Raw genomic sequence first — 13,038 nt, 5'->3', positions numbered from 1 at the left:
TTCCAGCTTTCAGAGAAGCCATTAATTTGGTCCTACAGCAGTCCAGAATCTAAAACATGGTAAAGGACTTACTGAGACTTCACAGATTGACACAATTTTACCCAAGGAATTGAATCAAGAAAGTATCAATGCACTTATTTAGCAAATAGATTTAACATTAGGTGACAATAATTTTTCTCATATTTGTTGCTATAAGGCTACTTCAATCTAAACCATTTGGTTCTAATGACTACACCATAGTCCCAGATAAGTCTGGGTTTCATGCATTTGATGAACCAACTTCAAAAGCTCTTTAAAAATATCCTTATCTAATATTTTCACCTGTGTTGTGTTTTAAAAAGTTCTGCAAATAAGCACATTCCCTACTTTTCCATAAAAGTCCATGACTCTGACATGAAACAAAAATCTAGACTTTTACAGAAATTTTCCCTTAGGTTGACAGTAAAACCCAAAGTCTAAAAAGGAGAGAAAACAGCCAAAGCTTAGAATGCAGCTATATTACCATGATGAAAAATCAGATCCTTCTGTCCACTAACATCAACAAGACAGAACATGATGGCTAAGATACCTATTAAAATCCAAACTTTTATGATTTCCCACATGAATTATTACATAAATTGAGAAATACACCTGAAATACAATTTCTCAACTTCAAAAAGTATAGTTTGAAGATGTCTGCTTAATTATTAAAGCAAAGTGTGTACATTTCTTCTCCTAACAATATTCAGTTATTTAACAGAAAGGTTCAGTTCTCAAAATAATCACAATAAAATTATAATCAAATTATGCACATTACTAAGACCTTTGAAAATTCTTTAAATTAAAAAAAATAAATGACTGTATTGTGCAAACAACTTCCAAAATTAAATTGCTTCTATTTCCATCACTTTTGACTTCATAACTTAGATTAATTCAAATCATCATTTCATGGAATGGGCTTGATCCAAATCCACTGTAAGAAAGATCTGTAAGCTTGTTATTAATCCGTACCTCTCAAAACTCAGATCTGCCAAGCTCTGACAAAACTCATGCAATAATTGGCCAAAATCCATGTATGTTTTATTGTGAAACATATCTGCAACTTATTGTGATATTTTTTAAGTTTAACTGTAGGTATATTTCTTCCTTTTGGGTGAGTCAATTCTATGACCTTCAATCAGTGGGAAAAGGGGAGTGATCGACTTGACCTATGCTGGGAGAAAACATCTTGAAAATGGGCTTTGTTCTTAAAACCAGTAGCTTGTCACCTGACATGTAATGGATATGCCCCATTTTCTCCCTCAGTAGCACAGCTGGGGAAACACTGTGGAAATATTGCTGTTGTTAGTACCAATTCTATGCTTTCACCCAACTACTACCAAAATGCACTTTGTTCCCTATTCACACACTCTGAATATGGCTTAGTTCCTATTAAAAATAACCCACATTATTTTGCTGTTAATAATGGAGACATGGTTTTCTCCCTACAACCTGCCTACACTGGTAAAATGGAACTCTACATTGTGTACAAACACGGCATTAAAACAGACAGGTCACATTCCCTTTCTATATAAGGCATTATTATATCCTCACATTATTCTTGAATACAAGCTGCTACCCATTTCAAAAGCACCAGATTCAGCATAGTGCAAGACCTTTCTGTCAGAACTGACACGATACCGTAGGGATAAAGTGTGTACACAGTGCATCAATGTTTGCTGTCTATTGGATAGGAAACTGAAATATTCCAACATGTGTTTCTCTTCTAATATGGAGTAAGAACAATAAAAATTTAATTTACCATGAAACAAATACCAAAATTTGTTAAAATTAAAATTTTAATTGCTTAATTTCAATTTTCCAGCAGTTTTAATGTAAGTCCTCTAATAGCCTAACATGTAGTACTACTAGAAACATCCAGACTGTTTACGCATAGAAAGTAACTTATTTTTTAAACCAATATTTAAGAATGGATATACTACAGTGCTATTAAACACTTTACCTACTTTTCAAAAAATGAAAATGTTTTTCCTTCAACACTGAAGTTCAATACAAAGAGGGCCACTGATTTTTTTTTTTTCAATATAGTAATTTAAAAAGTTTACAAAAAAACTTTGCTTCAGCTTTTCTGAAACTCAGTACTGCTACAGTTAAATTCATTATCCTGTCATAGGAAGCTGTAGTCACTACATGGTACTGCAACGTACTAAGAACTTCAGGGTGGGAAAGGTTAGAGGCAAATATTTTTTTCTGTCAAGCTATAACAAATAAAATAAGTAAGGAGCCTTTAGGATGGCCTTGTATATGAAACCTCTGCCATGATGAAAGTATTTTGTATATAATATTTCCAACATTAATTTTATTTCCTATTTTATTTCATTTTTAATGTTTTAATGAGATTTAAATCTAGTGCCTCTGAATCTTCTTTTTAATATTCAACAGAAAGAAATTACATATGTATATTTACTCTCTATGAGCATAAAATTATTTGAGAGAAGTTGGTTATGAGGAAACAAAACACCATGAAAATTGTGGAAAATATGAAAAAGGTGGGTTTTTTCTTCATATCTGTTTTATTTACCATTATCTTTTCACCTTTTATTAAGCTGCTAAAGGAGTACTATCAGCTACGTCACGTAGTTCTTGGGGCAGAGCAGAAATTGTTGACTATTCCTGCAGAGTTTTCCAGAGGCCTAAAACTAAATGGCCTTCTTGTATTAAAAAATACTCCAATAATTAACTGAAATGGGCTCAAAATAGAAAACACAATAAAATATTTATAAAACAGCAAGAGTATGTAAGTTCCAAAATTATGCTCTAGGGTGGACTGGTGAAATAGCCATGGTAATTTTCATTATTTTCTGGCTGGAAAACAGAAAATTAACAAATTTGTATAGCAATTTTTGACTTAAATAAGGTCAGATACTAGAGCTTTCATTCCTCTTGCTTCAGTGACTCTAGCCTGAAATAAAAAACTGGAATAGGATTAGAAGCAAGCAGCTGAAATGTTGCAGGGCAAGAGGTGAATGAGATTTATTTTAATACACATGTGTAGCTATATTTACTAGCTGAAGAAGAAAAAAAGGGCAAAAATAAATTGTATTCTTAATTATACTACCTTAGAGGAACAAATGAGGGACTAAGATATATTTTATCTATGAAAATTTGTCAACAAAAATAAAGTGGATAAAAGCATACTGAAATGCTGAAATTACACTGAAGCATGAATCAAAATGTAAGAGTGAATGCTGATTTCCAAGAAAAAGTGCTTCTGTTCAAAATACTACTAAGCAAAGACCAGAAGAACAGAGCAATATATATATAAAGGTTTTTAAATTCCATTTTAAAAAGAACATATAATTATCCACTGTGTCTTTGCAAACAGCTTGGATGTGAAAACATTTTCTGTCCTTGGAGATAAAAATAATTTTTTCCTTCATTAGTATGGATTACCTTTGGCAAGTAACATATAAATAGCACATGCTGTAATATTCTAAGCACATTCATATTTATATAATGGCTAATGTCAGCTCATGATTATGTGTTTCATATGCTAAACATGATTTTGCATTAGGAGCAATTCTGATTAGCAGAAGTCTGCATCCCCAGTTAATGAATGATAGAACGCTTTGTGAATGTGATGGCCACCAAATTCACTGACTGTGAAGAAATGCTTTGCCCAACTTCAGATGCATGGATATATTTTTATGAAATAACTTAATTTTAGTTTTATTTCTCCAATTTTTCCATATCACACGGCATAAACTCAAAAGTGAGTTTAATTCTGAATCCTTAGAAGCTTACTGCACTGAGCTGAAGACTGCCTGTTGAAAAAGCAATCATTAATTAATGAAAAATCCCTGTATTCAAGGAAAGAGAAGACTAAGAGAATTCCTTAAGCTATTTAAACAGAATGTAATTACACTCCCACATTTTTGGTCTTAGTGTTGTTGCTTTTTGCTTCTTTTTCCCCTCCATCCCCTCTTAACAGTGACTTCTGCTGTGTTGCATGAAACCAGTTGCCACTAGAGCCACTTCTGCAAGAGGGAATATCAAGGTTTTCATAAATGGTACCTTTATTGTTCCTATTCTTGGAGCATTACAACTGACTTTTATGAGCAGTATATTAATACCAGCTATATGGAAATTAGGGATTTGTTTTAGCCAGAAATATTAAAAGTTACTAATTTGTTGATTGTTTTTTCAAAAGACAGGATGCCTGAATATTAATGCTGCTGAAGAGAAAAGGCTCCTAGTCTGCCCTTCCACTTATTCAGCTTTCTCTTCTTCAGGGCAAAAATATTTCATTTTAAAAAAAATGTAAATTTTTTGTGCATGTAAGAACCATGATGTCATGAAATCAACCCCAAATTAATGCACTCAGGCAATGTCATTTAAATATGGTGTACATACAGGAATAGAACCTTGGGAAACAGAAACCACCCTAGAAAAAATGAACTAATATACATTTAATATTAATTAAAAAACAAATTCATCCAAAATTGCATTATTCACTAGAAAGTAGTAATAAATTACTGCAAATCATGATATGAAAGTTTCAGCCTGCACTGAATTGTTCTATATACATGAATACTCATGTTACAGTATCCTTGAATTTAACAAAATCCCAGAATTGTCCCATTGTTTTTAGCAATGTATATTCACAAGAAAATATAATCAAAATTTGAATATTGAGACATAATTTGGATACAGCTAAAATCATTAAGCATGTCCATTATAAATCATAGAAAAAAAGAAACCATATATTATATACTCTTGCCTAAAACCTTCTCTCCAGCTTTCAACATGGGTAACTTTGAATGTACAGAAATAATAAGTCCTCCCTCTGCCATAAAAAGAATGTCTTTATTAAAATGGCCATTACAATGGCTCTTTCTCCTAATTTTCTTTAGGCAAATTGGCTTATTCCTACTAAAAGTACATAGAGGCCTTTATACAAATTGGCCTACACTTTAGGCCCAATGCAATCATCTATATACAGGTAATTCCTCAGGAGAGATCATACCTGCAATTTCCTCAAAACAGTGTTTGTTTCTATATTTGCTATTCCTTTTTTTTTTTCAACCCTGAAATTGAAATTACCTATCCCACATACATTCTTCATCACATTTGGCATACCATATTCACAATTTCACTCTTCCCTTCCTCCTCACTACTTCCATAATCTTATCATCTCTCTCTACACATATCTCCCATACAAGTGTTTCAAACACTGCAATACTGTCTGCATAGGACTTCTGAACATTCTTGTTGGATTTTTAATCCCCCTTCCTTTAGACTTCTTTTCTCAAACATTATGCTGATTATACAGTCAGTGTTAAGAGTCAGTCAGAGAAGTATAATTTATTATGTCCACAGGGAAAAACAATCCAATGTAATGATGGTGTATTCAATACAAGGTGATACTCAGAAGGAGCTTTACGGAAGGAGATGTACGTAAAGATGATGAGGAACAGTTGTGCACACTCAGGGCAACAAAAATACTGTTTGCTGTTCTTACTGAGGTATAATCAAAGAAGGAAGAACCCAATCTCATCCTTGGCTTCTATGTTTTGACACATGTGTAACATTATTAGTGGACAACTAGCGTTACTTTAGAAAAGATATAAACAGTTGGTGACAATGATTAATGCATCATTTATGTGAGAAAATGTGTTAAGGAAAACTCCCAGTGTGACCATTCATGAGACTCTCAATGCAGAGACTTCAACTGCTGGACCTGAGATCCCTTCAGTAGGCGGCTCCAGTCAACAAACAAGGAGCCAATTCTATCCTAGAAGTTTTCAAAAAGGTAGAAAGTTTGCACAAACAAAGTTTACAAATACCAAAGGCCTGCTCATTCTCAATTTTTCTGTAAGAGTTGAACACAAATGCATAGAACCTGACCTTACAGTTCAATCAATACAAATACTAGAACTGCTATAAAGTATCCTACATGGCACTAACTGGTTACCAGTTTTCAGCAGTGACCAGCACTTAACAAATTCAGTACATAATATTGTATGTACATCTGATATGGAGAAAATAAGCAAGCATGGAGCACTATCAAACTGCCATCTTGTACCTGAAAAAGTGAAATACAGAAATAGCAAGGAACAAGTCATACAAACAACATGTATTAACATCTGTAATTATGAAAGATGATCTCAATCAAATAATAATCCAGATTGTATTTCACAAAGGAAAATAGTCTTTCACTCAGAAATCTTACAAAAGAGTTATAGACAAATCTCCTTCAAAGTTTAGCTAAGTTCAATCATCATACTATAGTAATGGAACTAAATGCACTGGAATTTAAGAATTTAAAAATTGCTGAAGAGTTTAATTTAGAGAGAAGCGCTCCACCAGCACAGAAATTAATGACACTGTTTAATAAAATATGTCTAGTTCTCATATTACTGATTTGGAAAATGGGAAGTCAGATTTTGATGAAAAACATAAAATGTCATCCAGAATACCCATCACATGGACAGCTATTTTCTGTGTTTTCTGGAAAAGTCCTAGACAGTCATCATGGCTTTCACACTGAATCTCCATTTTCTATCTCCATACTTTTCCTTTTTAGCTCCCCATTTATTTCTGCTTCTATTTCTTCTAAAGCTCATGGGTGCTGCATAGAAGTAACCACCTCATGTAACACAACAGCACATTGCGCTGGCTGCTACACCAATCTTCCTTCTCTGCCAAATTTACATTATGGGTTATTGGTTGTCATATCACAAAAACTTTCATGAGACTGTGCATATATCTGCATGCATTCAAGTCTAGAGATGCAAAGAACAGTGCTTTTCATATTTACATTTGTTTTACACTTACTTGGACATCCAAACAGATGAAGAAATTATATAGTCAATAATTTCAGAAACATATGCATTATTTAAAGGAAAAACGTAAATATTCAGTAACATAAAATAAACTTCTGTGAGCTACTGCATGAATTATATAACAAATAACAGCTAGAATCATGTATGAGTACTACCAGAGCTTGTCAGATGCTCTAGTTAAGAAAAAGATCTTGAAAATAGCTTGCTTTTCTCTGGTTATTTTCATTCCAGCAAACTAAAATTTATAAAGCAGAGCAAAAGTTCCTTTAGCATCTTGCACAAAACCAAGTTCTTCATTAAATTGTAAAGAACTATTATTAGAATTTTTTTTTTTTAATCTTCTCAAAATTAACAGCCACATACCTGCTGCTGAACTGGTACTTGCTGCACTACCTGTGTGGGCACTGCTGCCTGGCCAGCCGCAGATGTCTGTAAAGTCACAGTTGAACCTGTATCCGCCCCAGTCTCCGATGTCTGCATTGTGATCTCTGAATAAAATTAAAATATAAAATCCAAAAATTAGTGCATAAATGTTTTTATTTTGCCACTTACATTAGCACACTAATTTGTCCCTTATTTCTATTAATATTTTAAAATTAGCTAATACCAATTGTGTTAGAAGCCCAAATATTTTTCCCCCTGCTAGCACACAGGTTTGTATAAATAGAGTTTTATGTTATTTTTATCTTACTTATATTTGAAATAGCCTTTGCTTACATATGAAAAAATATGTCACTTATCTGAGCTTTGTCCCTTTAGGATTAAGTAAGAAAAATCAGCAGCAGATCTTCTCTCAGCCTGTAAATAACTGGTCAGCATTCAATACCATTTTTTCTCTGTCTTACTGAATTATACTAAAATCTCTATACACTCACATTCAAAGTTGAACTTGAAGTGGCCACAGAATGAAGGCCTCTACTCTGGAAAGTAACCTCTGAAATGCATTTAATGAGCCACAGCGAAAAAAACACTCAAATAACCTTCTTCAGTAGAAAGCATTAAAGCAATTATTAAGAAATTTTTTTACTCTAAAATCATTTAGAAATACATAAATGGTAGACAAGTGTTTATGATCATGGCCCTGATGTTTAAAGGGATGTTTAAAATTTGGGTAGAATAAAGAAATGGTTCAAGAATCAAGAAAAATGCCTGAAAAATAAACTTATCAAAAAGACAACCAAGAACGACACGTCCTCATATGAAACACAGTTTGTGAGCTGCAAATTCCTCAAATTTGCACAGCCAAAATGACAATACAATTGAATGGTGACAGACCAAAACGAATTCAAAATTGTGAATCAGCATTTTATTTCCCTTTTTTCTTAAATTTCTTTAAAGCAGTGGACGAGTAACCATTGAAAATAATAAACAGATGAGGCAGGTTCTTCTTCACCTGGTACCTTCAAAACAGAAGACTGTGTCTGTGAAGAATCACAGAGAAAAAACACAAACTACTAGTCTGTAATCCAAATGTTCTGTGAAAACTTTTACTGCCCTCAGTCTCTATTAAACTATACTAGCTACAAAACACTTTGGCAATCTGAGAAACACTGTCACTAAAAATTAGTAGCTTTATCATGCATAATAAAATAGATTTATATGAAAAAAATCTATAAATACTTAGAATGACTTATGCAAGTGATTTTTTTTCAGTTTAACACATGAGACCCACATGGCTGACAGCGAAGAAAATTGAATCCCTACCACCACTACCAAATAACAAGCTCCCCCAAAAACTCAACAATTTTTTTTTGAGACAAAACCATAACAAAAATATTGAGGGACATACCACTAGATAACAGGAGGAATGAATTATTGTATGAAAAAGAATTCAGCATTCTCCTTGCTTAACAACAGAACCAGCTGTCAGCAACAAACTTTCCCCACAAGGCTGGGTTCAATAGCAGTTTAAGCTGATTTAAGACTGGATTTCTGCAGTTCCTCCCTCCAACTGTCTCTAGTTCACTTTGCATTTAAATGTAGTCACTGCAAAGCAGGAAACAGGTATAAAAATTTGGTATGAGGTCAGGCGACAGGGCAAGGACCTTGCCAATTGGGACCATGCTTGGTTTAAACTCCAGGAAATCATGCCTATGGCAAACCTGATTGATTTAAATTCCCCTTCTGAAATACTCAGAAAGACTGATAAATTCTTGATCAAACTAATTTCAGATTAATCAACAGACTCTCAGAGTCTCATGTTAACTGAACCCTCTACTTTTAAACAGTGGATGCACTTCAGGACCCAGCACACCAGACAAAAATCAGCATATAAAAGAAAAAGAATAAAGAAGTAGAACTCCAGATTACATTTATATGTTAAAACCTTAACAATTAAAATGGATGTCCACACAATAAATATGGAGTTGGAAGCCTCCATGCTGCTAGAAAGTTACAACCTAGTTGTGATTACTCAAAGGTGGTGAGATGAACCCCATGGCTGGAATGCAGGCTGTTTAAAAACAGGTGAGGAAGGAGGGATGGGTATATTGTGTTTGTCTGGAAAGGCTTGGGTAGCAAGCAAGGGAGAACTACAGGGGTGGCTTCTCTGAGCAGCCTATGTCTGATGAAGACAGTGCCAGCTGGATCCAAGATGGAACTATTGCTCACCAAGGCTGAGCCCTGAGCCCATCAGGGACAGTGGTAGTGCCTCTGAGATAACATATCAAAGACGGGGGGGGGGGGAAGTTATTGGGCAGAAGCAAATTGCAGTCACAGAAGACAGGAGTGAGAGTATGTGAGAGAACCTGCAGACATGCCAGTGGAAAAGCAGGCTCCAGAAGGTGCCTGAGCTGAGATAGGAGCAGGTTTGCTGGACTGTGACTCCAGGGGAAAGGCGTGCTGGAGCAGCCTGGTCCTGAAGGGCTGCACCTCATGTAAAAGACCCATGTTGGAGCAGTTTGTGAAGAATTGTAGCCCATAGGAATGACTCTCAGAGAAATGCATGGAGGACTGTTTTTTGTGGGAGGATCCCTACACAGAAGCTGAGGAAGACCACGAGGAGTTCAGCCCCTGAGAAGGAAACAACCACAGAAACAATGTGTAAGGAACTGATCGTAATCCCCGTTCTGAATTCCCCTGCGCTGTTGGAAGGGAGGAGGTAGAGAATCAGGAATAAAGTTAAGCCTGGGAGGAAGTGAAGAGTGGGGGGGGGGATGTTTTTGAAGATTTAGGTTTATTTCTTACTATCTTATGTTGATCTGATTGGCAATAAATTCAAATAATATTCCTCAGGTCAAATCTGTTTTCACTCTCATGGTGAGTGATCCTTCCCTGTTGTTATTTTCATCAATGAGCTTTTAGTTACATTTTCTCTCACTTGTCCAGCTGAGGACTGGAGGAGTGACAGAGTGGTTTTGGTGAGCACCTGTCATTCAGCCAGGACTGCTTCCATTGTTCTGGTTTAAGCCTGTATCCTAAACACTAAATTTTATTATAGTTCGGTACACTGTACAGATTTTTGCCTCTAGATGCCATATGATATGGTCTGACAGTTCGCCTTAAATATCTTCCAATTTACTGGAAGTTTTTCTAGCATCATGTCAATGATGCAGTCAGTGTAATTCCTTTACATTTTATTAATATTGAGCACACACTGCTGGTTTTGGCTAGGGCAAAATTAACCTTCTTCACAGTGGCTGGCATTAGGCTGTGCTGAACGCAGAGTTGAAAATACAGAGATAATTTTGTTAGTGCTGAGCCAGGCTTGCACAGAGCCAAGGCCTTTTCTGCTTTCGGTACTGCTACACTGGGGAGGGGACTGGGGATGCTCAGGAGGTCAGGAGGAGATGCAGCCAGGACAGGGGACCCCAACTGACCAAAGGGATGTTCCAGACCATGTGGCATCATGCTCAGTGTATAGAGTGAGAGAAGGAGAAGGAGGTGGGTGCGTGGGGGGTATTTGGAGCAATGGTGTTTTTCTTCCCAAGTCTCTGTTATGTGTGATGGGGCCCTGCTCTCCTGGAGCTGGCTGAACACCTGCCTGCCCATGGGAAGCACTGAATTAATCCCATGCTTTACTTTCCTTGTGTGTGTGGCTTCTGCTCTCCCTTTTAAACTGTTCTTATCTCAACCCCTGAGCTCTTCAGCTTTTACCCTTCTGATTCTCTCCCCAACCTCACTGGTGGGAGAGTGAGTGGCTGCTGGGGCTTGGCTGTTGGCTAGGATTAAAGCCACAACAATAATCTAAATGAAAACTCTCCCATTTTTTCCCTGAGCCTCCATGTAAGTAAAGGAAGTGAATATTACAGCAGAAAAGACGTCATCTTTGCCTAATTGGACCATCAGGTGTATGACAAACAACAGATGAATGTTTGACAAGGTTCTTTTTATTCTGCCTAATTAAGCAGTTGGACACACCCATCTGTTAATGGTATTGCTTTGTATAGCCAGCGCTTGTTGCATGATGTGAATGTAAGCTAAACAGGCCACATTCTGAAAGAAGACTAATTAACCTATCCAAGTGGGAAAAGATACTGTCGGGACCCAGCTGCTGAATGCAACAAGGTTAGTATTACCTCTGTATAATGGGCAGGACTTAGGCAAAGCTGAAAATTATTGCTTTCCTATAAATTCTGTGCAGTTTCATGTTGTCTGTTAAATTCCCTAAAGATTTTTTAATATACCCAAATTCTCAGTTGGAATCCTTCTGTTTTCTTGAGTTGAAATATGAAGACAGAATGATTTAAGAGTGTAACTTACTCTAACACTTATCAAATGGGATTATTAAAATGTGTCAGATCATGGTTTATTTTGTTCCTGGACTACTTCACACTGAACTAATTTACTTTTTTAAGCAATCAGAGTTTGCAAAGTTTTGTTAGCTACATATGCTTTATTGTTTAGATAAAATAATGTAGCAGGCTTTAATTCAATGCAGAAAATGAAAGCCTGTAATTTACTTTCAAGTGCAGCAGGAAATTTCTTTTTTCTCCTCTAGAAGCCTAAACAAAACATCACAGAAGATAAACTGAACTAGATCTCATAATCACATGCAGTAATGGCAGGCTTTTAACAGTCAGAATAAAAGGCTAATCTTAAGATCTTATCTATTTATAATGATGAATAGCCAATATACTAATTAAGAATTTGCAGCAACATAATGTGTTTCACAATAAAGGAAAACTCAAAACATTGTTTCAACAATTAATAAGGAATGCTTGGTTCCTGAACAAGAGTATAAATGGAAACAGTTTTCAGTAATATACTAGTTTCACATAAGCATTCCATTTCAATTTTTGTATAAACAAAAACTTTATGAATAATTGACTTCATAACTGTGTTGTGTTACCCCAGAGCAGAAGACAGACTATGCAAGCTATTCACAGAGGAAGAGCAGAATATTACAATAGTTTCGAGATACTAATGTATTTTCATGTTACAACCCCAGTGTCTTACTAAACACTATTTGATTGTTTGTCTTCTCCCAAGGTTCTTGTGAATACCAAAGTAGGCAGCTGGACTCTGCATGGTATTAGTACTAGTTGCTAAATATTGTAGCTAGTAATATAAATTCCCTTACTCTTTTTTCAGCTTTTCACAGATTTATGGAGGAATAAAAGTTAACTGAATGGCACAGAATGAAGTTTAGAAGCTGCCTCTCTGGACTTACATATATACTTCCAAATAGTAAAACCCTCTAGAAGAGTAACATATTGGAAGGGACCTGTGCAAGTAGAAACTTGTGGAGTTGTGTTATTACAGGTTTTATTATGTAATGGTTTGTTCCTATGTACCCCCATGTTCCATTTGGTTTGTCCCTGAGTTTTCCTGCCTTACCCCATCTGTCAATCCTTCCCTAAGGTGCCTAGTCACTCCCTTGCCCCCTCCCAGGCTCCCTGTCAGTCACTCGGTATCCCTTCCCATACACCCAGAAGCTTCCATCCTGGGTGCTGGGTGATTGGAGAGGGGCCTGGGGCCCCTCCCATATCCATCCCTCATAGGTTCCCATATGTGTCACCCCATACAAGAGCCACTCCCTAGCCTACTCCCATTGGTTGACTGGTTCCCCTCCCTCTCAGGTTATAACATGCTGCAAGCACATTGCAGGTGCTCTTGTTAGCAGGACTGTTCAAGTGTTGGTAGCCCTGGTCGGGCTGTAATAAACTTCGGACTTAGCCCTAGCAAGAGCCCTATCACGCCGTGGGATCAGCAGCGCTCTTCAAACCCATGAAGCACCCTCCAAAGCCCTGCTGGGTCCAGCAGAGGGTGTTTC

The 13,038-nt window shown here is 36.2% G+C and overlaps 1 protein-coding gene across 2 annotated transcripts in view; it reads right to left on the bottom strand.

Moving 5' to 3' along the window:
* Nucleotides 1–13,038, bottom strand: part of RFX3 (regulatory factor X3) — a 105,304-nt gene that overhangs the window by 44,652 nt on the left and 47,614 nt on the right. For both annotated transcript variants that reach the window (XM_021531725.3, XM_021531727.3), the window contains exon 2: nt 7,188–7,312. In XM_021531725.3, coding sequence (XP_021387400.1) covers nt 7,188–7,304 — 117 coding nt within the window. In that variant the 5' untranslated portion in view covers nt 7,305–7,312. The remainder of the gene's footprint in view (nt 1–7,187; nt 7,313–13,038) is intronic.

This window comes from Lonchura striata, chromosome Z, assembly GCF_050655825.1.
Source record: "Lonchura striata isolate lonStrDom1 chromosome Z, ASM5065582v1, whole genome shotgun sequence".
Lineage (NCBI taxonomy): Eukaryota > Metazoa > Chordata > Aves > Passeriformes > Estrildidae > Lonchura > Lonchura striata.
This window is presented reverse-complemented; position numbering and strand designations above follow the sequence as displayed.